General features: G+C 52.7%; 2 protein-coding genes across 3 annotated transcripts in view; one reads left to right on the top strand and one right to left on the bottom strand.

The window, feature by feature from the left end:
• Window positions 1-24,306, bottom strand: part of STYXL1 (serine/threonine/tyrosine interacting like 1) — a 320,245-nt gene that overhangs the window by 197,080 nt on the left and 98,859 nt on the right. The gene's annotated exons all lie outside the window — the stretch shown is intronic.
• LOC125928501 (NADPH--cytochrome P450 reductase) overlaps window positions 1-24,306 on the top strand; it is a 62,877-nt gene that overhangs the window by 21,746 nt on the left and 16,825 nt on the right. Inside the window, exons 1-2 of one of the 2 annotated variants that reach the window (XM_049639205.1) lie at window positions 6,733-7,307; window positions 11,878-12,068. In XM_049639205.1, coding sequence (XP_049495162.1) covers window positions 7,167-7,307; window positions 11,878-12,068 — 332 coding nt within the window. In that variant the 5' untranslated portion in view covers window positions 6,733-7,166. Of the gene's footprint in view, window positions 1-6,732; window positions 7,308-11,877; window positions 12,069-24,306 lie in introns of those variants that run through there. The other variant, XM_049639206.1, reaches the window with a different exon arrangement.

The following is a 24,306-nucleotide window of genomic DNA, read 5'->3' on the forward strand; positions in this document are numbered from 1 at the left end:
TTTTTATTTTAATTTTTTAATGTTTGTTTATTTTTGAGAGAGAGACAGACAGACAGTGAGTGAGGGAGGGGCAGAGAGAGAAAGACACAGAATCTGAAGAGGCTCCAGGCTCTGAGCTGTCAGCACAGAGCCCAATGCAGGGCTTGAACTCACAAGCCGTGAGATCATGACCTGAGCCAAAGTCAGACACTTAACCAACTGAGCCATCCAGGCACCCCTGGAGCCATTCCCTTGGATCACTTGGTTATGGTGGTATCAGCCAGGCTGTCCTCCCTTCTCATCAAACTTTGACTTGCAAGTTATTTATATCAGTATTGACTTGTGTCCTGTTCTTTTGTCCAGTGGGTTCTAATCTGTCGCTCTGGTATTTATTTAGGTGTTCAAATTGTCCCAGATTTGGCCAGCGGGAACCCTTTCCAGGACCCTACGTCCTTTTGACGCATCCCCCTCATTCTTTAAGCCCTTCGTTACTTTTCTGCACTGCAAGGTGACCCAGGCCCAGTCATTATTTTCCTGTCCCAGTTCTGGAGTCGGCCATTTCTGCAGGGAGCCCTGGTTCCTTCTGATGGGGAAACACTGTTTAGAAACCAGGATCTGGGGGGCTAGATGGGTCCTTGGTCCTGGGGTATCCTCACTCGGCCCTCTCCGCAGACAAAACTAAGAAATACCCCCCGCACACACACGTTTCCATGCACACACACACCCTCCAGTTCCAGTGCAACAATGCAGCTGGCATCCCATTTCTGTCTGCATTTGTAGCTCCCTTCTACAGCAGTAAGAAACCCAGCTGCCGTGTATTTATTTTTAATTTCCGATGTAACATGTGAATGTCACGAATGCCAGCCATCTCATTAAAGCGGACAGACAGGGACACCTGGGTGTCTTAGTCTCTTGAGCATCCGCCTCTTGGTTTCGGCTCAGGTCGTGATCCCAGGGTCATGGGATCGAGCCCCACATCTGGCTCTATGTGGAGCACAGAGCCTGCTTAGGATTCTCTCTCCTGTCCCTCCCCCACCATTTGCACAGGTGTGCACACTCTCTCTCTCAAAAAAAAAAAAAAAAAAAAAAAGACAAAGCAAAGAGCTCTTTAGACACTTAACTCTCTGCTCATAGTGTAGACATTCCCTAGAGGAAATCCGTCTGGATCATTTTTCTGGAGAAATACATAATTTTTCTATTTCATTAGTGGTTTCACGAGAGGAATATAACTTTTCATGTTCAGTAGGTTTTGGCCGTCTTCCAGTGAGAGGCCTATAGTTCTCCCTGCTTAGAGCCCCCATTGTGTGTCTTGGACACCTGAGCGTCCAGCTTGGGGTTCTTCGAAGCTGCAGTGAGCATGCTGTCAGTCCTAGTGAGAGGCGTAGCTCGAGAAAGGGCTCCCTAGACCCAGAGGCCTGGACGTTTTTGTTTTTTTTTTTTTCCCATGAGAAAACAGCTTTCAAATATTCTTCTGGCCCAGTAAGTAACGCATGCTCATTATTTAAAATGCAAACAAATAATACGTTAAAAAGGAAGTGAGGAAAAAAATTAAAACCTCATCCCTGAGGCACTGTTTTTGGGGCGATCCTCTGACGTGTCACTTTATGTGTACATGTACATGCTTTTCCATCACTGAGACCAAGCACACGTGCCTTTGTATTGTGGACATACACTCGCGCTGCGGTGTGACTCACACGCGGCCAAGGGCACAGACCGTGAGTGCGCCACTCGCGGGAGTTTTACGTGGACAGACTCCCTGCTGCTGCCACCCCAGAGCAAGATAGTGCGCATCGCCCAGTGTGCCAGGAGCGTCCCTGGTGTCTCCCGCTCGTGACCCGGGCCCCAGAGGTAACCACGAGTCTGATGCCTGTCCCTGTAGATTACTTCTGTCTATTTCTTGAAGTTCATCCATAAGCGGTTGGTGCTCTTACATATTTGACTTCTCTTGTTCAGCATCGTGTCTGTGAGATTCAGCCCTGTTCCCGTGGGTGGGGGTAGTGCGCTCCTTTTTCATAGCTGCAGGGATCGATACTTTCTGTTGTTGCTCTCTTCTTCAGGACCGCTAACAGTAACATCTTGAGTCTGTGCAGACAGAGGTGGGTGGGTAAAGACGCAGTGTAGACGTGATGATGGCGTCCCTGGGAAGGCAGAAGCCCCAAAGGGGCTCCTCATTAAAGCTGAAAGCCCCACTCTGTGTGAGGCCCCAGTGTTCTTGGGACTGGTGTCTTAATCCAGAGAGTCAGTACGTCCTCCTTCCTTTTTCAGAGCTCTGTTCTCAGCCTCCCTGTTTTTCTTCCTCTTTTCTGAGTCCTTAGGCTGTGCTGTGTGATCTCCCATCACTGTGTCATCATCTGCCTTTGCTTTCCATGGCTCTTGTTGACTATGAACTAGAACTGTGTGTGTCTGTGTGTCTCAAAGGGTTCCGTGAAAGAGATCCAGGAACCCATATTTCAGTATTAACTCAGGTCAGAGACTTGGGGTTTGCCCCTTTGGCCTTAATCACCAACCTCAACCAGTCCAGGTTAATGAGCATACACTTGGCTGGTCTATTCCCAGGCTTCGGGGATGGCAGGCACTCTCTCTGTCATTGAGTTACCCAGCCTTCTGTTGACACATCTCTTATGATGGGGGCCCTGCTTCACAGCTGCTCATTCTCCCTTCAGACTCCTTTATTAGAAAGTTCTCCTTGAACAGCGTGTAAATCTCTGTCCCCCATTACCAGGGCTCACTTCTGCCCTCAGGAGGCCTCTCCCTCCTCTGTTCTCTGATTACCCAAAGAGCAGATGGTCCCGCTGCCTCTGAATCCTCTTTACGGTAAACCTTCCTGTACTGTTTCTCATGTGGCATGTTTTGAGGACCGCTCCATCCTGGGACTCTTTTTTTTTTTTTTTTTAATTATTTTTAACATTTATTTGTTTTGAGAGAGATAGAGAACAAGCAAGGAAGGGGCAGAGAGAATCCCAAGCAGGCTCTGCACTGTCAGCACAAAGCCTGATGCGGGGCTCGAACTCAAGAACACTGAAATCATGACCTGAGCCTAAATCAAGGGTTGGACCCCTACCTGACTGAGCCACCCGGGCGCCCCAGGGGACTTCCCATCCTGGGGACTCTTTCTGATTGTGTTTCAATTTGTCTTTGATGCTAAATGTGGAGCCCTTCTGTAACTATCCCTCTCTCTTTTTTTTTTTTTTTTTTGAAGAAATTTTTTTTTAACGTTTATTCATTTTAGAGAGACAGAGACAGAGCCTGAGCAGGGGAGGGGCAGAGAGCGAGGGAGACACAGAATCTGACGCAGGCTCCAGGCTCTGAGCTGTAAGCACAGAGCCTGACACGGGGCTCAAACCCCCAAACCATGAGATCATGACCTGAGCTGAAACCAAGAGTCAGATGCTTCACCAGCTGAGCCACCCAGGTGCCCCTCATTGTTTTTTTTATTATAGAGAAAGAGCTCAAGAGCAAGGATGAGCAGTGGAGGGGCAGAGGGAGGGAGGGGAGAGAGAGAGAAAATATCTTAAGCAGGCTCCACACTCATTGCAGAGCTGACGCGGGGCTTGATCTCACGACCCTGGGATCATGACCTGAGCAAAAATCAAGAGGCGGACGCTAAACCGACCGAGCCACCCAGGGCCCCCCGGTCCCACTTCTGTCAAGCATAGCAGAGTACCGTGGTCCGTGCTGAGGCCTCCTGCGTGGATGTGTCGTGTGAACCATAAGCTGCCCTGCGGGGAGGGTTCTGACTGTTGTTGGGGCTTCTCAAAAGCCTGTCGCTCCTATTCCTGCTGATGCTCTAGAGGCAGAGCAGACTTCAGAACTGGTCTGCCCAGAACTTGAGCAAACTAAGGCATGTCCTCCAGCTTCCTGTGTTTCTCGTTTCCTCATTTGTATTAAGAATTAATTGAGGCAAAGGTCTAGGCAGCGGGATGAACTGGTATGACCTTATATGAGAAAAGCCCACACTCACAGCACTTCTGACCCCAGATGTGGGGGTGGGGGTCCCCCACAACAAGCAATTCTGTGACAGGAACTGGGTACCCTTACAGTTGAACTCAACTCTGACTCCATCTACCTGGGGCTGATGTCAGATCCTGCACGTGAAGGGCTCAGTCCCACAGGGCTGCTCCCCCCCCCCCCGACTTCAGATGCCAATTGCAAATCCAGGTTGTCACCTGTGCGTATGACTAATCAGCAGTAAAAGGGGGGGGTCCTACAACCCTCTCCTCAAGTTCAGTTTACTTGCTAGAGCAGTTCACGCCACGCAGGGAAACACTTACAGTTATTAAAGGACATGATAAAGGATACCGGTGAACAACAAGGTGAAGAGATACGCAGGGTGGGGTCTGGGAGGGGCCCCAAGTGCAGGAGTCGGGGTGCATCACCATGCTGGTATGTGGACACCCTCTGAACCCTGTACTATTGGGATCTTGGTGCTCCCGCTTCCTCGGGTGGCATGCTTAGTCATTAACTCCCTCTCAGGAGAAGGGGACAGGCAGGGCTGAAAGTTCCAAGCTGCCAGTCATGCCTTGTCTCTCTGGTGACCATCTCCCTTCCAGGAGCCCACCCAGAGTCTCATTAGAACGAGAGATGATCTTTGTGCTTTTATCCCTTAGGAAATTACAAGGGTTTTAGGAGCTCTGTCCCAGGAATTGGAGGCAGAGACTGATATATATATTTTCTAGTATCTCATAGAGCTCCTGTGAAGTATGTTGTGCCCATCAGTTGCCCTGTGCTAACTTTTAAAACATTTTCTTTCTTTTTTTTTTTTTTTAATGTTTATTTTTGAGAGAGCATGAGTGGAGGAGGGGCAGAGAGAGAGGGAAACACAGAATCCGAAGCAGGCTCCAGACTCTGAGCTGTCAGCACAGAGCCCGATGCGGGGCTCGAACTCACAGACCGAGAGATCACAGATCCCTGAGTCAAAGTCGGATGCTCAACGGACTGAGCCACTCAGGCGCCCCGCCCTGTGCTAACTTTTAATGGTGTTACTAAGTATCCCCACCAAATGCCCTGGAGTATTTGCCAAGAGTGTAGGAGAGCTGTGGGTTCACCCCACTTGGAGTTCAGGCCAGGTGGCCGTGGCCCCAGAGGAGGTGGTAGGAGCAAGCCGGTGTGGTCCTCTATGGCAGCTACAGTCCCAGTGGTCTGCTCCTCTAGGCTTTGTCAGCTCAATTTGTGCTGAGTAATGCTGGCTGTCTTGCTTCCTTCTTGCCAAGTCTTGCTCTGACACATCCAGTTCTCCTGGCTTCCTTCCTCTTTTACATCATTGCATCAGATACAGGCCCAGTCATGTGTCTCCAGATCACACCCACAAGTCCCATTTTGTGTGTGTGTGTGTGGGGGGGTCATCAGCTGGGGGCATTTAGGGCGTGCTGTGGAATGTTGGCCTGAGCACTTTCCAGATCAGGATGCCTTGGTCAAGGCCTCGTGATTGTACTGACATAGTGGGTGGAGGCACCATTGTCCAGGTTCCTACCAATGGGCATAGGTGTAATCATGCCACACCCCTGCCCGGTTATCCCTGGCTGCCCAGGGCCCAAAGACCCCAGACACATATAGAGGGCTCCTGGCCCCTTTGCACACTGGTCTCGGCCTATTTCCAAAAGCTTGTCTCTTTCTGACCACCTGTGCACCCACACATACAAACATCCCATCGTAGCACACTTGAGTCGCTCCGGATTCTGTAGCTACTGCTCTTCTATGGTTCGAGCCTTGGTATGCACTTCCCCTGTCTAAACCCTCTTATCTTCCTTATCTGGCTGCTGGGCCTGGGTCATTTTTTCATGATGCTAGTCCCTGGGTGTCCCTTCTTTGATTGTCTCAGATGATCTTACCTTCACCTTCCTCAGAGCTCAATTTATTCCCCCATGGCGTTGTACCGGCTGGGACATGCTTATGAATGACAGCAATGAGTTGGCGCCTTCCATCCCCCAACCCTCATGGTGGCAGAGAAGATCCAATGAAAGAGCGCATATAAATAAGACTCAGAGTGTAACAGCGCTATTCCCAGAATGCCCAGGACACAATCACAAATCACTCCCGTACTGAACACTAGGAAAATTTCAACTTGAATGAGAAAAAAACAATCAACAGTGATCAAAGTGACATCGATGTTGGAATCCTACAAGATATAAAGGAGAGCCAGAGAATCATCTTAGAACTGAAAAATACCATGGCGTGAGCTCCATGGATGGTGCCATAGTAGAATGGTGAAGACAGGGGAACTTGAAGGTAGAGTGCTTGATGGAATTATCTAGTCAGCGGGGAGCAACGGAGAGACACGAGGCGGAAAAAAGTGAACGGAGCCTCAGGGACTTGGAGGACCCGTCACAAAACACGTTTACATCATCATCATCCTGGCAGTAGAGAAAGGGGGGTGGGGAGCTGGAAAGATAGTCAAAGAAATAATGGCTGGAAGTCCTCAAACCTACAGATTCAAGAAACCAAGTGAACCCTAAAAATGGTAACTCCAGAGAAATCCACACCGGCCGTGTCTCGGTTTGCAGGATCAACTTGGTGGGCAAGTTGCTAGAGAGGAATCTGCTGCTTTCTTGAGCCCTGCTTTTTAGAGGCCGCCTTGGGGAGGGCCCTTCCCCTGAGCACCCCCCCCCCATCTCTGGAGGATAAGCTATTAGGCGGGAGCAGGCTTGGCTCCCTTGAGGGTTTTTCCTCACCTTTTTTTTTTTTTTAAGTTTATTTATTTGAGAGAGAGAGAGCGCAAGTGGAGGAGAGGCAGAGAGAGGAGAGAGAATCCCAAGCAGGCTCCACAGTGTCGGCGCAGAACCCGACACAGGGCTAGAACTCTTGAGATCGTGAGATCATGACCTGAGCCAGAGTCGGACGTGTAACCACCTGAGCCACCCAGGAGCCCCGGTCTCCCCTCATCTTGAAACCACTACTCATTGGCAGAGATTTGTGAACTTGAGCAGATGCTATTCCCACCGCAGCTGAGGGTGGACGCCGTAAGGTGCCGGTGACTGCCGCTGGGTGATGTGCACGCCTGAGGGACAAACTAAATCGCTTGCTCAGGCTTCTTCCCTCCTCGTTGCTGCTTTAGGAGACCGGCTCACCCCGGTGTCGGTGCCAGGTTGCTCAATCAGTCTTGTTTACTGACCAGAAATTGCATACAGTAAACGCAAAGCCGTAAGTACTTCCTTGAGGATGATTTTACGTGCGGTGTTGTGAAGAGTCAGATGGAGAAAGGGCCCTTCTGCCTCGTTTGCCTTTTCAGACGTGCCAGGACGAGTCACCCTTGGCCTGCGGCATCACCTGTTGAAATTCAGGAGGAATGGTTTCTCTTGTATCTGTCTGCCTACCTACATATGTCCTTTTCTGTATGTAATTGTCTTCTTTTTTTTTTAATGTTTATTTATTTTTGAGAGAGACAGACAGACAGACAGTGTAACTGGGGTTGAAGCAGAGAGAGAGGGAGACACAGAATCCGAAGCAGGCTCCAGGCTCCGAGCTGCCAGCACAGAGCCTGACGGCGGGCCTCGAACTCCAGAGCCGCAAGACCATGACCTGAGCCGAAGTTGGACGCCCAACCAACCGAGCCACCCAGGCGGCCCATGTAATGTTCTTTTATAATAAAAACAAAAGCTCTATGTACAGACCTAACTTGTAGTAAAAGATCAGATCTGATGTGCCCTTTTTTCCGTGCCCAATTTTCCAGAGGAGAACATTCAAGCCGCAGCCCTGTGGCCAAGAGCCTGCTCCGGTTAAGAAGTTGCTCTGTTTTCTCATGTACATTTTCCTTTTTGGTTTTGTTTTTTTGTTTCTGCTGCGGACAAGTGTTGCCTTTGACCCCAAGAGCTCTGCACTTCCCAGCGTTCCTCCATTTCACTAAATGTGGAAAGAAGAAACGGCCTACGGATTAGAGACTGTTCCAGGGCAGAAAGAGTGCACAGGGCTCCCAGAGTCTCCTTGGAGGGTCTCTGACGGACTGTCCTGCAGTCAGTCACCCTGCCATACTTGAAGTGGGGAACATTCTTGTAAAGCAGGACATCCAAGATTTTCTCATCACAATCTTTCAGCCATCAGAGGAGAGTGGTTTTATACCAGACCATGTGGAGGTGGCTCAGGGCACACTCCCAGAGGCACCTAATCTACCAGCGCGGTTGCTTGGTAGCAACCAGTATACCAGCTTGGGTTGCTAGTTTTGAACCTTAGCTCACGCTGCCTTTCTTTGGCCGACTTGTGTCTTTGCCAGGCTGGGTTTTCAGGGGCTGTTTGGACCTGACTGCTTCATAAACAAAGTAGCCACGGGCCTGGGGAGACCGTGGAAATTTTACTAAGCTACCAGGGGCTCCGTGAGCAGAGAAGGTTTGGGAACCTCTGTCCTAGCAGATCACCACTTGGGCACACCGCCAGCACCAGATGCCTTTTAAATCTGCTTGTTATGTATTATCGGTTCATGCAAATTTTATATTTCACGTGTCATAATATATTCACTGACACCTTCCATCCATTCCACGGGTAGTTATTCTGCATTAGATTGTGTGCCAGGCACTGTGCCAGGAAAGTATGACCCTGGCACAGTGCTTGGGAGTGACAGTCGAGCTGAGATTGTCAGGAAGCAACTGGAGGAAAAGCGTCTCAGGCATGTGTAAAGGCACTGGGGCAGGGGTGCAGAGACTTAGGCTGGGGATATAGGTGGGTGTCTTGTGTGTGTGCTTCAGTGTGAAAACAGTGACTCGGTGTGAAAATAATGGTTTAGCAGCTGTTCATGGCTTCAGCCCCAGTCACACTGCTGCTGTCCTCGAATGGGAAGCGTAGGGGTAAAGGGCTTTCCTCTCAGCGTGGCTTCCTTCTTGCCAGTCTGCCAGTCCTTCCTTTCCACCTGTGCCAGATACAGAGGTACTTCCAATACTATTCCTCATTCGGGAGCTCACAGCAGAGCAGGGGAAAGGCTCATGTCTCTTAGGTCATCCTGCCTAGATGGGTCCTGAACACAGCCCTCCCCTGGGAAGCTGGGGCCCCTTTCTTGGTTTCAGCAGTCCTTGTGGGAAGACTTGTGGGAAGTCCTTCACTTCCCCAGAGTAGAAGGAGGCCTCGGATAAAATGATCATGATCTCCGGGTCTTTTCTACTGCTCCTCTGCCGCTCTTGTCTGAAGTTTTACACCTTGCAGTCAAAGCTGCTCTCAGTGCTTTTGAGACCCCTGAGTGCTGGCCTTGTCCCCCGTCCCGGTCAGGCCTCAGGGCCTGAGCCCCACCCTGGCTTGCTGCAGGGAGTCAGCATCCCGGTGGGCAGTGCCTGGTCGTCTCCCTGGGGTGCAAGAATGTATGGGGTTTCTTCCTCTGAACTTGAGGGGAGTGGCCCGGATGCCGAAGGAGGCAGTATGGTCAGGTATCAGAGCCAGAGGGAAGGAAAGTGCACGTAGCCTCACAAACTGCAGTAATGGTGTGTTATCTGTGTGATGCTTTGCAGATTATAAAGCCACCCGGTAATCTGTATGTCAGGCTGTGAACAAAATGAAGTCCTGCTCTTGTGGGCTGACCCTGCAGTCAGTGGAAGGAACGTATAACATAATGCCAGGTAGTGATCGGTGCTGAGAGGGAGTATGGGGAGGGAGAACGACCAGAAACTATACTGAGGCAGAGTCTCTCTGAGATGGTGACATCTGAGCAGAGATCTGAACAAAGTGAGGGAGAGAACCCTACAGATAACTAGAGGAATGGAGTCCAGGCAGCAGCATTAACGTGTGCAAAGGCCCTGAGGCAGGAGCAGACCTGGAGGCTTGAGGGGTAGCAGGGAGGCCAGTGTGACTGGTGAGGAGAGGTGAGAGCGGTAAGAAAGGTGGAGGGGGCAGAGCTTTTAGATTTTGTGCTCAGTAGGACATGAAGCCATTTGAGGATTTGGGTTAGGGAGGTGACATGATCTGGCTTACTTTTTAAAAGGCTCTCTCTGGCTTCTGTATGGAGCAGGCCCCTTAGAGGTCTGTGGCAGTGGCCTGGGCAGCTGGAACCAAATGTGGGACTGTGAATCCACTGCCCTCCGGCACACCATCCCTGCGGGAGCCCCCTGCAGAATGAGCTTTCTAGATGGCGTGGGCAGCTCACATAGGTGTCAGGAAACGATCATTGGTCATTTTCCTTCATGGCCAGGAGTCTCCCCGCAGTAAGGGGGGCTGGGTGACCTGAGTCAGGGGGAGAAAGGGCCATGGGACAGGGAGCTGACGTTTGCTGTTCTGTGAGCCGGTGGGGGACAGGGGGGCTTTCCTGTGTCAGCCGGGCTCCGAGGGTCTGCACGGCATGACCCTGTGGGACAGATCCTCTCCCTCCATGGTTCTGTGAGAGCTTGGCAGACAGAAGACTTGTGGGTGTGCCAGACCACACTGGCAGGGTTGGCCAGGAGAACGTGCAGAACGAACATTGAATAAATCTTCAACGTGCATGAGTTCATCCTTGAATATGAAATATATCAAATATGATTATCGCAGGAACTGAGTCATTAGAAAAGCACCTCAGATGAACGAGAAAGCAGACAGCTGAGCCCAAGAGTCTGCTCTGAGTGGCCCGTGCCCGACAGGCCCCAGAATGGCAGAGCTGGTGCTGGGGCCCTCGGATGCCAGAGCGGCTGCGGGGGCCAACCCTGGAGTTGTTTCCCAGCGGCCGGGACAGTGAGCGGAAGGCAGATGTGAGGCAATCTCGCGTGCCTGAGCTGCCGAGATGTGACGAAGGCTTTCCCCGCTGAGGCTGGGAAGCCTGGTAGTGGTGAGAGCTGCCCACTTGGTTAACAGCGGCAATTGCAAAATCGAGTGACGAGGTTGCAGAGGTGAGCTCAGCCTCGATAAGTGGCAGAAGCGTCCTGCCGGGCTTTCAGGTTCCCCACGTTGCCCTTTGTGGACTCGGACCTGCCTCTCTGCCGGGTTTCAGTGGTGGCAGGACCAGGGGGGGCATCTTTCCAGGGAACAAATGAGGTTGGTGTGCTGAGGGTCCCTGGGACCACTGTCAGGCTCCGTGATTCGCCAGGACTCGCAGAGCTCAGAAAAGCTCTCTCACCCCCTGTTGCAGTTTATTATGGCAGAAGGATATTGTGGCACAGACAGAAACCAGCAAAGGAGAAGGCTCCATAGGCTGAGTCCGGCAGAAACCAGGCACGAGCTTCCAGTTGGCCTTGCCCGCTGGAGTCAGCAGCCAGGGCTTAACACTCCCAGCAACGACGCGTGGCGACACGTATAAAGTGTTACCAACCAGGGGAGCTCATCGGCGCCTTCACGTGTGGGGTTTGTATGGGAGTCAGCCTAGCAGGCGTGGAGTGCCGCGTCGCTAACCTCATATACCCTGTCTCCCGCATCCCGGACGTCAAACCCACACGATGCGATCCAGAACCCCACCCGTTCATCCTGAAAGGCATGGTTAACGTAAACCATCTGAGCCTGGCCCAGTGTCTCAGTAAACCATCTGTAAGGCCCACGCTCATCAGGCGGCGTCTTCCCAGGGTTCAGAAGTGATTTCCCAGCAGCCGTCCAAGGGCCAGCCCTGGAGGCCTTTGGAATGTACAGGGTTTAGGGCCACCCAGGCCTGTTACACAGTTGGGGAAAAGATTTGCCCCAAAATGGTCCCTGTTCTCATGTGGAACCAAGCCCATGTGGGGCTGGAGGAGGCTCAGTGTCCCTGAGAGCCTGTGGCTTCTATTCTCTATTTGCAGGGGGCCCAGTCCCAGCTCCATCTGTAGGACGTCCTTGGACTCCACAAGGCCATTTAATATTTTAGTTTCCACCCAAGGCTGCACCTGTGTCTTGGAGGGGCCAGCAGCTCCTGCCCTGGTGCCTTGCCTGCTGCTGCAGCCCTTGGGGCCCTGAGACCCAGGCTGAAGCTTTGAGGGGTGGGGGTGCGCCCCCGTGGGCCTCAGGCAGACCCCACTTCTCCCTGCTCATACGTGTCCCTTTCTCTCCCTGCAGATTCCTCTTGCCATGGGGGATTCCAACGTGGATGCCAGCGCCACCGTGTCTGAGACAGTGGCTGAAGAAGTGTCTCTTTTCAGCATGACGGACATGATTCTGTTTTCACTCATCATGGGCCTCCTGACCTACTTGTTCCTCTTCAGAAAGAAAAAAGACGAAATCCCCGAGTTCACCAGAATTCAGCCAGTGTAAGTGACTGTGCTCCAGATCCCTCTCTGCGTTCCAGAGCCCGTCCATCAGTCCCAGCGGTGCCCTGTCCTCAGACCTCGGTCAGGAGAGAGCCAGGCGACAGAGGTGCAGGTGGCCTTGCAGCATTTGGGGCTCAATCGGGGACATCGCCTTATCGGTGGCCTGTGCCTCAGGGCTACCTTAGCCTAACCCCTCGTGTTTCCACAGCGCGTTAGGGTTTACGAGGTTCTTTTACGTCTGTCCGCTTGTTCGAATCTCTCGTTGGCACCTCACAGGGACCAGAGTACAAGATGCCATTTCACAGGTAGATAAGCTGAGGTTCAGGGGCACTACAAGTACTGCCCGAGGTCATTAGCACAGGGCAGAGCTGCAGCCGGCACCCGGTTCATGTTTGACCCCAGGCCCGTGATCTTTCTGTCTGTGACAGTTTTGTGAACAGATGGGTCGTAGCGGAGCTGTTGGCAAAGGACCACGTCGGGAGGCGCAGCTCACTGTCTTTCCGTCCTGTGGCATCACTGACACGGACAGGGTTGCAGTTTGGTGCTGAAGCATCTTTACCACCTAAGGCTTGCCAATTTCCCTTTTCAAATGAAGAGAGCAGCCTCAAGCTTAGAGCTGTGGGGGCGACAGCAGAGGAGGAAAACTGGTTTTCTCTTCTCCTCAAGACCCGCACTGAATAGTTCTGTGACCAGATGTATGGGGAGTTCTTGCACACCCTTGGGATGCCTCCAGGCGTGATACCGTCTGCCTGGAGTTAGCCTTGGGTCCTCCGGGTGGGGGTCCTGGTCCCACAAGACTGCCCCCAGCTTCAGACACGAGTCTCAAGTCCCAGCATCACCTGTACTTATCAGCTAGAAACCAGAGCTAGAAACCAGCCTCCTCAGGTTTGATTCATTGGCTGCTGTGGCTCACAGAGCTCAGGAAAGCAGTTTCCTTATTACAAAGTTATCAGTTTATTTTAAAGGATAGAAGACAGTAATAGCTAGGGGCGCCTAGGTGGCTCAGTTGGTTAAGCGTCCGACTCCGGCTCAGGTCGTGGTCTCACGGTTCATGGGTTCAAGCTGCACGTCGGGCTTTATGGTGACATCTGCCCCTCCTCCAGCTCCTGCTCTGTCTCTCTCTCTCAAAAATAAACATGAAAGAAAGAAAGAAAAGAGAGAGAGAGAGAGAAAAGAAAAGAAAAGAAAAGAAAAGAAAAGAAAAGAAAAGAAGTCCTTAACAGCCAGATGGAAGAGATGCAGAGGGCAAGGTATGGGGAAGGCTGCGGAGTTTTATACCCTCGGTGGGGCTGCCACCCTCCCAGCACCTCCAAGGAAGTGTTCAGCAGCCTGACACTTGAAGTTCTCCAAACCCTGTGCTCTTGGGTTTTAATGTAGGTGCAGATGCGACTGATTAAACCATCTGCTGCTGGGGGTTCATTCACCCACCAGTCCCCCCCTCCCCGGAGGTCAGCAGCAGGCCTAGAAATTCACACCCTCTGACCACATGGTTGGTTCCCCCTGGCAACCATCCCTATCCTTCAGGGCTTTCCAGAAATTGCTTTATTCACATAAACTCCAGAGTGGCTAAAAGGGGCTGGTTATGAGGAAAGGAAGACACCTTTATTGTTTTTATCACTTAGGAAATGCCAAGGGTTTTAGGAGCTCTGTGCCAGAAACAGTACAAAACCCAAATTCGTATTTATTATAAGTCACAATATCACACACAGTCTCCGGCTTGAGTTTACTAATGGCACTGTTTGTTTTTTAATGTTTTTTTTTCTTTTTCCTAAGTTTATTTTGAGAGAGCATAAGCAGGGGAGGGACAGAGAGAAAAGGAGAGAATCCCAAGCAGCCTCCTCACTGTCAGCGCAGAGCCTGACATGGGGATCGATCTCATAAACCTGAGCCAAAACCAAGAGTCGGACCCTTAACCAACTAAGCTGCCCAGGTGCCCCCATATTCTTTTTACTTTACTGATGTTTTTCAACCTTCCAGAAAGCCTTCTTGTAAGAAGTTTAAGTACAAAGGTAAATTAGCTTAATGAAAATATTAAGAGTGCAGATGGTTGTTAGCTATAAAAACAGGACAGTGAAGGAGTGATATGGTGACGAAACCACTGTCCCCCCAAGACTGAGTTCCGAATCCTTCCTGCAATCAGGTCACTTCTTCACATTCGCTGTTAGCTATGCTCTACCCAAACTCCAACCCTGGACACCTGCAGGCAGCTTTGAGTGAGGCCCTGGGCGGAGGGAGCCCTGGGGCCCAGCCCTGCTCTTGGGGGCTCCCTGAGTCCTGCCGGGAGTGGGTCTCAGGTGCAGGCCGTGGTTTCACACGCTCGGGGCCAGGATTCCCCAGGCTGGGCAGGCTGGGCCCTCGGGGTCACATCCCCTCCTAATTCCCTCTCCCAGTTTTGGTAACCATTGTCTCCCCTGGAAAAGTAATGGTCTTCAAGCATCACAGGAGATATTCAAAGGACTCAGTTCTTGTACCACTGACAGGACATTAGTTTCCTGTTTGCCGAAAGCTCAACAGATATCCACTGAGGCCCCGCTCTGCCCCAGGTAGCCACAGATAAAATAGAGGAAGTCCCTGTGTTCGAGCTCACATCCTGGGTGAGGTCCTCCCTTCACCTTGCCTCAGTTTTCCCCTCTGGAGGGGAATGACCCCACCTCCTGAGGCTCGTGTGAGCATTAAGTGAGGTGCTGGAGGTGATGGCACCTAGTACGTTCCTGGTGCTGGTGGCTGCTGAGTCTGTCAGAGTGTATTTCGTGTCAAGAAGACAAAGGTGGTGTTTACATTAACAAAACTGAGCCATCAGGACGTTCAGAGGTACTTGTAGAAATGCTTTATGAAATGCTTTTGTGTGCATCGCCTAAGCATGGCCTCTGCGACAGCCTGGCACGCTGGGCAGGGCGTGGCTGGGAAGTCTCGGGGCCAGGCCAGGAGACACAGGCTCCAGGAACTCTGAGAAAGAGGGGGCAGGAGGGAGGTGGTGTTGAGCAGGTCCTAGAAGGTGCTGCCACATCCCGAGGCTCAGAGGGCTTTGCCCACAGAGGGCCAGCGGAAGGGACCGGCAGGCGAGCAGGAATCTGGCCTCTTGTATCCGGGGCTGGTCCAGCCAGGTGCCTTCCTGGGGTGGAAAGTATTTGGGGGGGGGGGGGGGGAATGTGGTACTCAAGATAAGGAATCAGTGTCCGGGTCCCAGTTTCCAGTGGCCCTGAGTTTCCTTGTCTGTAAAGCGGAGATGTCCCACCGCACTCCAAGAGAGGACGTGGGCGTGCCATAGGAGCACATGGAGCCACCGTCCTCCCCGTCACCTCTCCAGCCTCATGAGATGGACCTGAAATAAAAACAAAAGCCTAAAGTTTGTAGATTCTGTCTCTTTGCGGGGATGCTAAAACTGCCCTTCCCTCTTCGTAATCCTGAAGTTTCAGCCTTCCTGTTTCAGTGTCTGCTCGCTCCACAGGGCCTCTTGTCCCTCGATATACCATGTGGAAGCCTGCTGGGGCCGGGTCATGTGTACCCTCTGCAGGGGACCCCTTCACAGTGCAGGGGGTATGTTCTAGGGCCCAGACTTGGGTGACAAAGGTTCTAGTCCTGCCTCCATCACCTAGAAGGCACGTGAAGACGTTGGCCGTGACTTAATCTTTTTTATGTCTGTGCTCTGGAAACGATAAGCGTCCTTATCTCATGGGGCTGACACTGAAATGACATCATCAGTGAGCGCTTTGCCCAGGTCCTGGTGCTCTTGGTCATGGCCTTGCCCTTGAATGGCACGTATTATTGCTTTTATCCTTACTATTAATATCACATCCTGTCTCACAAGAGCCCTACAAGGAAGGCTTTATTACCCCACTTTGCCGATGAGGTAGCTGAGACGCAAGTAGCCGCGGAGTTTGCCCAAGTCATGTCACTTACAAGTCGCAGAGCCAGCTTATCAAGCCACACCTGCAGACTCCACAAGCCACACTTCCCCCTTTGCCACGCTGCCTGATTTCAGCAGGGCCTCTCGTGGACTGCGTGGGGGGTGGATGGAGGGTCGTCGGGAGGCAGGTGGTGGGGGGCACTACAGGACGTGGGCCCGAGAGAGATGGGGAGGCCAGAAAAGGGAGTCCCGGGGCTCGCACAGTGAGGGCACAGTTGATGGGACACGCGGGCCTGGCTGGGTGTGAAGAGTCTGCACCAGGCAACTGCTCAGAGCAGGTTTGGGAAATGGGGAGACAGGATGCCTCTGGGCGTAGGCAGAGCAAGGGAGCAGAGCAAAACCCAAAGTGTAGAGATTTGGACCCTTTGCAAGCAGCAGGGGATGGGGTGACTAGAGAAGAGAGGCCAGGCTGCTAGAAGGAAGATGCTGGCTTTTTCTCTTAGGCTTTTGTTTCTCGTGTTAAGGCTGAGCATGAGCTGTGGGTAGCAGGGTGAGGCCACTCGCCACTCCTCTGTCTCTCTGGTCCCCGTGGCCGACGGGGGGAGGCGAGGAGCAAGAGACCAGGGAGGGTCAGAGGGAAGGTCAGTTCTGGAAGGACTGTTTTGTTTTGTTCGTCACCTTTTTGCTGAAGTGTATATAACACGCAAACAGAAGGACACGGGTCGTAGTGCACGGTTTGAAGGACGTGTGTAACCAAAATGGCCCCATGTTGTCTGTGTCACGGAGCATGCACTCTGAGGTTTACGTGGAGTTCTTTGGTCGCATTTGGTATTCCATTCTGTGAATAATCTGTGATTTATTCTTTCTGATGATGACGGACATTTCGACGGTTCCCGGTCGGGAGAACAGTTGCAAACAGTGCTACCGTGAACATTCTGGTAGGTGTGTTTTAGTCCCCATAAGGCCGTGTCTCTGTTCCATGTGTGCTGTGACGTGGCACTGGCAGGTCACGGACACGTCCCCTCCTCACGCTTACTTTTATCACCTTTTTTATCGTAGCCACTCAAACAGGCGTGCAGTAGCATCCCGTCGTGATTTGCGTTTCCCTGAAGACCTACGACCTTGTCTGTCATAATGTTTATTGGCCATTTAGATACCTTTGTGAACATCTGTTTGCTCAAGACTTTGCCCGTTTCTTCCACTGGGTTGGTGGCCCTGTTCATTTGCCAGGGTTCTTTATAGTCTAGATATGAGGCCTTTGTTAGATAAATGCACTGCAGATACGATCTCGCTTCTGTGACTTGCTCCTTACTTTCTTACCGGTGCCTTTTGATGAGCACAAGTGCTTGACTTACACTTAGCCCAATTCCTCAACCTTTTGGTTGACCTTAAACCTTGACGGTTGATGGTTCTGTGTCCAGTTTAAGAAATCGTAACTTATCCCATGGTCCTAAAAACCGTTCTCTTTATGTTTCCTTCTGAAAGCTTCCTTTGTGTAGCCTGTAAACTTAGACCTCCATGCAGCTGACGTTGACTTGGCTTTGGCAAGTTGTGTGTGGTGCTTCGAGGTTCATTTTTCCCCCGTCGGACATCCATCCACTGGACACAGCACGAGGTGTTATAAAGGCCATTCTCTTCCCACTGCCCTTCAGTGTCACTGGTGATATAAATCAGGTAACTGTCTGTATGCGGGTCAGTTTCTAGACTGTTCTGTCCTATGGATCTGTTTTCTATTGCTTCATCGGGACCACACTGTTCCATTTTCTGTGATCCCATAGTCACTCTGGACTTGATAATCTGTAGGCCAAGTCCCCCAGCTTTGTTCTCTTCTAAGATTCTTTTGTCTTCTTCAGGCCCTTGACATTCCATGTAACTTTTAGACCAGAATGTCGATGTCCACCAAAACCAAAGCGGGGAGAAAACAAACCCTGCTGGGGTTTTAGTTGGGATTGGATCAAATCTATGAATTGGCACTTTACAGTATTGAGCCTTTTATTTTTTTATTTTTTTAATATTTATTATTTTTGAGAGAGAGAGAGAGAGAGAGCGCACGCACGTGTGCAAGTGGGGTAGGGGCAGAGCGAGGGGGACAGAGGATCCGAAGCGGGCTCTGTGCTGACAGCAGCGAACCTGATGTGGGACTCAAACTCACGAACCGTGAGATCATGACCTGAGCCAAAGTCGGACGCTCAAACAACTGAACCACCCAGGTGCCCTTCAGTATTGAACCTTTTAATCCACAAACATAGTTGTTTACCCCAGGGAGGTCTTCTGAGTTATATTAATAGCAATTAAAGGCTTGTTCAAGAGAGCAGCACGTTCTCTTAGTGATGGTGGTAATAATCCCGAAAGTGGCTCCTTGCCATCCACTCACACTTAGTCCTCAGCCTTCACTCAGCTTGTGCCTCTGGACAGAGCATTCCACGCTAGGGCAGCTCTTAGTCGCAGGGCGCCTGGGGTGTGATGGTTCCCACGGGAGTCTGAAGCTCCAGGACCCCCCCGGAACCCCCACTTTGCTCGCACACGTAACACAGCGCCCTGAGTGGAGCACCCCTCTTGTCGCATGGCCATTTGTATTTCTGCCTCCCATGATGCAGAGACAGCGTCCCATTCCAATCCGGGTCCACTGTTGGACTAGCACTAACATGTACCTGGGGCTGCCTCTTGGGCAAAGTGGCCCACAGGCTGACCTTGGCTTACACGGGAGTTTTACATTTTTTTATTTATTTTATTTCATTTATTTATTTTTTAATTAAAAAAAAATTTTTTTTTTTAATGTTTATTTTTGAGAGAGAAAGAGAACTGTGAGCGGGGTAGGGACAGAGAGAGAGGGAGACACAGAATCGGAAGCAGTCTCCAGAGGCCTGAGCCACCCAGGCGCCCCAAGGGAGTTTTACATTTTTAAATTACGACATTATTTGAAATTAGAACGCTGAAAAGGGTGGCACATCAAACCCAGACTTTCAGCTTCTCTTGAAAAAGAATCCGAGGCTCTGGCCCCACGGTGATGCCCGCCAGTGGTGGTAAAGCTGAGCAGGTGGCCAGCCCGGGCCGCTGGGCTCCTCCTCTGCTCTGCTGGAGGCAAGAAGCACCCAAGTGGCCTCCGCACATACCTCTGGCCTCACGTCTGGCGCCTGAGAGTGCCTCAAAGAAAAACAAAGCTTTTTATTGCGGAACGTTTCAAACAAACGCCAAAGGACAGAGCCCAGAAGATGTGAACACAGCCCCCCACCCACCGTAGAGGCTCGTTTCCTCCCGTCCCTGCTGCTCCTGGCTTATCTTAAAGCAGTCCTATTTCGTAATCAGTCATATGTGGATCCTGAATAAAGGAATGAGGATTTCTTAGCAAACTGGAAACACTTCATGTGAAATGTGAAAATAGTTCGGTCTTCTCCTCTCCTTTTTGAACACAACTCTGTGCCATTGTCCTCACACCCCTGAGAGCCAGCGGCAAGCTTTGGGACTCTCAGGCACCCAGGAGCGTTTGTTTGTCGTTCCCTGATTGACCGATCCGTATCTATTTTTTTCACACTTCTTCAAAAACTCAGGATCTAAACAAGATTGCAGCTGCACTGCCGTTGATAAATAAATCTTAAAAGTCTCCCTCCCTCGGAGGGCCAGGTATGTGGAGGTATAATTTATGTGCAGATGAGTCCTAACAGAGGTATGCGGTTGTGCAGCCAGTGTTATGATCAAGATCTAGAACATTGCACGTGTTAGGGTGGCCGGTGATGGTGGGCGGCAAAGAATTGCACAAAGAGTGGGGCAACAAGCAGGGCAGAGTTTATTCACTTGCCAAGGGAGGACGGCCAGACATCAAGAGAGGTGTCACCCCCGGTCGGGCTGGACCTTGTAATCGTTTTTTGTTTTTTGTTTTAAGGATGTGATAAGGGTCACAGCTGTGCCCCGGGGGGAGGGGGGGGGGTATGGGGAGGGGCTTGCTTCTTGGCCAGGCAGAACAGAAAGTGGCAGGGTTTTGGAGGGGGCTCATCTGGGATGCAGATTGTGGTCAGGCTAGAGGAGAATACATTTTGTAGTTGGGGTCTGTTTTCTGAGAATGTAGGGCACCTTGACCTAGAAAAACAAGGAGTTAGGGCCAAGTGCAGAACACCTGTGAGTTTTGTCTTTAAGTGTCGATTGGGGGGGAGGGGGAGGGACTTTGAATAAATTCCTTTTACCCAAAATCCCCGTGACCCCCTCCCCCCACCCCGTGTCCCTTTACAGTTAACACCCACCCACCCCCACCTCTAGTGACCATGATCTTATTTGTGTCCCTGTACTTTTGCCTTTTCCCAAATGTCATGTGAATGGAATTATGTGGCTACAGCCTTCAGAGCCTGGCTTCTCCTCAACATGACAGGAAGTCTCTCACTGAACAGGCTTCCCCTCCATCCCTGGTTTTTCCCTGCAGCGTTTTTGTTCCAGAACCAGATCGTTTGTTTCAGTTTCCCACAGTCTGGATTTTGCCCATTCCATCCCACTGGGGCTTGCTTCTGAAAAGCCACAGAGGAGCTCATTTTCCTATGTGATCTTTATCTGGGGGCTTGCTCTCGACAGAAGGGCCAGGAAATCCAGGAGCCGAGGCCGCCAACTTCGTTTCCATCCGCCTGCGTCTGGCGGGTGCCAACAGATGGAGAATGAGCCGGGCTTCGTCCGCATCCAGTTCAGGGTCACTCTTGCTAGAGAGACGTCCTTGGCTCTGCCGAAGGTGAAAATAGAAACACACAGGAGTTGTGCAAAGAGGAGAGTGTGTAGGATAGGCTTCTGTGGACGCGGAGGGTGGACAGTGCCTGAAGCCTCCCGCCGTCGGGAAGTGGCGAGAAGAGGGGCTCTGGGGTATTCACGCCGCCCCCGCAAGCGCAGGCCTGGGTTTTCCACTGCCCCCCTGACCGTGAGCGGCTTCGCTGCCTTTCCTTCCTCCCTGTCCCCTGATGAGACCGGAGTGGCTTTGCCATTCTGCCTTGTGCCTACAACTCCAAAGGTGGCCTGTCCGGGAAGGCGTGGACCTCTCGACCTCGCTGAGTAGCACCCGGTGCTCACTGCCCGTGGTTCCCTCTCTGTGCCAGGCACCAGGGCGCAGGGGTAAGCAGTGTCCTTGGGGGCTCTCGTGCATGTGGGAGAGAGGAGTGTTGCCAGAGGCGGTGGGAATGCAGAAGAGGGTCAGCCCTCTGTGGGTGGGCACGTCAGGATTGAGGTGCCCCCAAACTGAGTCTGGGAGGCTAAGTAGAAAGCTGGCGTTGGCATAGACAGGCGGACATCGGCGAGGGTCCGTGGCACAGACAGAGCAGGGCTCACAGAGCAGAGACGTGTGCAGAAGCCAGGGCTCCGCTGGCAATGGTGTGTCTGCCAGAGCCCAGGTAGAGGTCCCCGAGGGAGTCAGGTGTCATGAAGGGAGTCGAGGGTCGCTGACGGAATTGGGAATCATGAAGGAGTCGGGGGTCAGCAAGGGAGTTGGGGGTCACAGAGGCATTGGGGCTCGTGGAGGGGACTGAGGTTGATGGAGGGGGTCGGGTCATGGAGAGCATCAGGGTTACTAGTGGGTTGGGAGTCACAGTGGGGGTCAGGGGTCACGGAGCTGAGACAGGAGAGAAAAGGCTGGGGGTAAATGTTACAGGGCCTCAGGCCTTCCTCGGGGTGGGTTTTATCTGACACTAAAGGGGACCCAAGGGAAGGACTGAACCGGGGCAGAGTCCTGAGAGCAGCTGGAGTGGCTTGGAGGAAGGTCACCCAGTGGCACTGGCATTGACCGGCGGGCACTGGCAAGGGGCCTGAGGTTCCGAGGAGAACAGCGCACGCAGAGCAGAAGGTGTCAGCGCTGCGGAGAAAGGGTTCTGGGCTGGGGCTTTTGTAAAACAGGGCTCTCATCTCCATTTGCAAATGGCAAAGCCGATGGAGACAAGAGACAAGGCATCTGAGCAGAGGATGACTTCTCTCTGTCACTGTCACTGGCGAATAACCCTGAGCAGGGCCGTGGACCTCAGTGTCTCTCTCGCTCTCCTGCACAAGAGCGCTGACCCTGCCCGCACCCAGTCTTCCAGATGCACCGCCCCGGGGGTCTGTAGGGCTGGAAGGGAGAGGCCAGCGTGCTGCCCTGCGGTGTTGGGAAGGCAGGCCACCTGGGCCACGCACGGCAGGTGTGGAGGCCTGATGTGCGTGTTGGTAGATACGCGTTGAAGGCTGTATGGTAGGATGTGCCTGAAGGAAACGGCAGTCCCCTAGAGCCTCTGAACATGCCAAATGACAAGGGCCGAGGATCCCTGGGAGGGGCCGGGAAGTGTGCTCTCTGAGTGTGCCTGGTGACTCCTGTCAGCGGTGGTTGGCCCCACGGGGTGGGATGGGGGCACACAGTCTGCTCTGCTCATGGGCGCGGCCGTGCGCTGCTGTGGCTCTGGGCTTCCACAGGCCCAGAGTTGGCTTCCCACTGTCCCCGGAGCCTCGCTGCCCTTGGCTGTGAAATCCAAGAGCCGATCTGGCAGGGTGAGGAAGATTAAATGAAATACAGTATAGAGTTCCTTGAATACTAACTGTCATACAGTAGGCACTCAATAAGTTATACTTCCCATTCCCTGCTTTGGCTTTGACTCATGACCTCCCACCTGCCAGAGGGCAGCCACTGCTGGTGGCAGTGTCCTCCTGGGGTGCCCCCTGCTGATCTGCCCTTGTTCACCTGCTGGTTCTTATTTAAGCTCCGGGGAATCACTTTGTATTCACAAAAGGCGGCTCTTGCACACCGTTTGCTTTCAGCCACAGCCCTGGCTGGCCTGCCCCGGCTCACCCCTCTCTGGTGGCAGGCTCCTTGCCCCTGGGGGTGGAGAACCGGCCACCACACCGGCCCCAGAAGGCAGCTGTCCCACAGCGGCTGCCTGGCTGCCTCGTGTGTCGCCAAGGGCAGGGGAGAGTCTCAGGAGAAATCCGTGCTGTAGAAAAGGACACTCGAGTCGGAGTTTTCCAAACTCCTCTGCGTGTTGCCGGGACTGGAAAGGAAATGAATCACCCCGGGGACATCTTGGTTCATCTTCATGCGAGTGACTCAGTGCTTTCATCCGCCCTCCCTTTCGTGCATCCCGCAGTTGACTTCTGAAGCTTGGATGGAGAGACTCCTGCTCCCAATTTGGGAGTAGAAAATTCTAATTGGACCCGCGTGGTCTCTGGGCTCCAAGCCCGACCCAGCTGCCATCTCCTCTGCTGGCTTTTTGTCCTGGGGGGCCACTGATGGGCTGCCCCCCGCCGCCGGGAGGAAATGTCTCCTTAGCGAATGTGGGGTCCACCTTGTGGGGGGCAGGCCTGCCCTCTGCATACATGCTGCTCCCAGGTGACCTGGGCCCCGCGTCTTGGGCTCTGCTGCCCATAGTTCTTTTGTGGGGAGGAAGACAGGATCCAGAACTAATTTAATATGATCCTGAGGCGCCCTGGCAGCGGGATCAATGCCGCTTCCTTTGTGGAGAGACAGCCCAGCCATAGCAACCTGCACAGCTGCCTTCTAGTGTCTAGAAGAGCTCTATTCAGCCTCAAGACTTCCCTTTTTTTTTTTTTTTTTTTTAATTGGGAAAGGGGGAGGAAGTAGGGAGAAAGGACTCCGATATAAACAGTTACCAAGGAGACCCGAGTCGGGGTTGGAAAGGTTTTCTCCTTCCCTCGGTCCATACAGAAGGAGGAGGGGTGTACGCCCAAACGCAGGGCATCACGGGAGGTCTCAGGCTGGAGTCCCAAGTCCTGCCTGTGCCCGTGGGGACAGACGTAGGCAGGGGCTCAGCAGACACTTCGAGAGGGCTGGGGAGAACTTTTAGAGTCCCGGGCCAGTCTGCCGGCCCCGCCAGCACTGCAGAGAGATGGACAGAGCCCGACTTCCTAGCCGCGGGCTCCCTGACTGTTTCCCGGAGACAGCCGGAAGCTGCCTCTTCCCTTAAGTCGGGGTCGGGAGAGAAACCATGGGGTGCACGTACTCCTCTCCGCGGGACGAGCCAACCTTGAGAAGGTCAGTTCCAGACGTGTCTCTGCTGCAGACCACGCTGATGCCCCTCGGGAGGGGGCCCCTTCCTGGACAGGGACGCCCCAGATGCATGAGGAGGGTGCCCTGTGGAGTTGACCAGCAGAGTTGGAGCAGTCCCCTGGGGGGCTCAGCAGGGCATAGGACCATCAGCCCCCCTTTGGTCCTGGCTTGCAGGCTGCATTTCCCCACTTCCAAAGGAAGGGATTTGGACTGGAAACCAGGAAGGCCCCGGTCACCGAGTCTTCCACCTGGGGAAGATCAGGTTCCACGTGCACATCCCAGGATGAAGCTGTCAGGTTGGGTTAGACCTTTTGAGGGCGCTCAGGTGTGGACCTGCACAGGCCAAGCAGGTGAATTCTGCCACCTTGAGCCTGGCATCAGGGCTTTGTGGGAAGCGGGGG

This window comes from Panthera uncia, chromosome E3, assembly GCF_023721935.1.
Source record: "Panthera uncia isolate 11264 chromosome E3, Puncia_PCG_1.0, whole genome shotgun sequence".
Classification (NCBI taxonomy): Eukaryota; Metazoa; Chordata; class Mammalia; order Carnivora; family Felidae; genus Panthera; species Panthera uncia.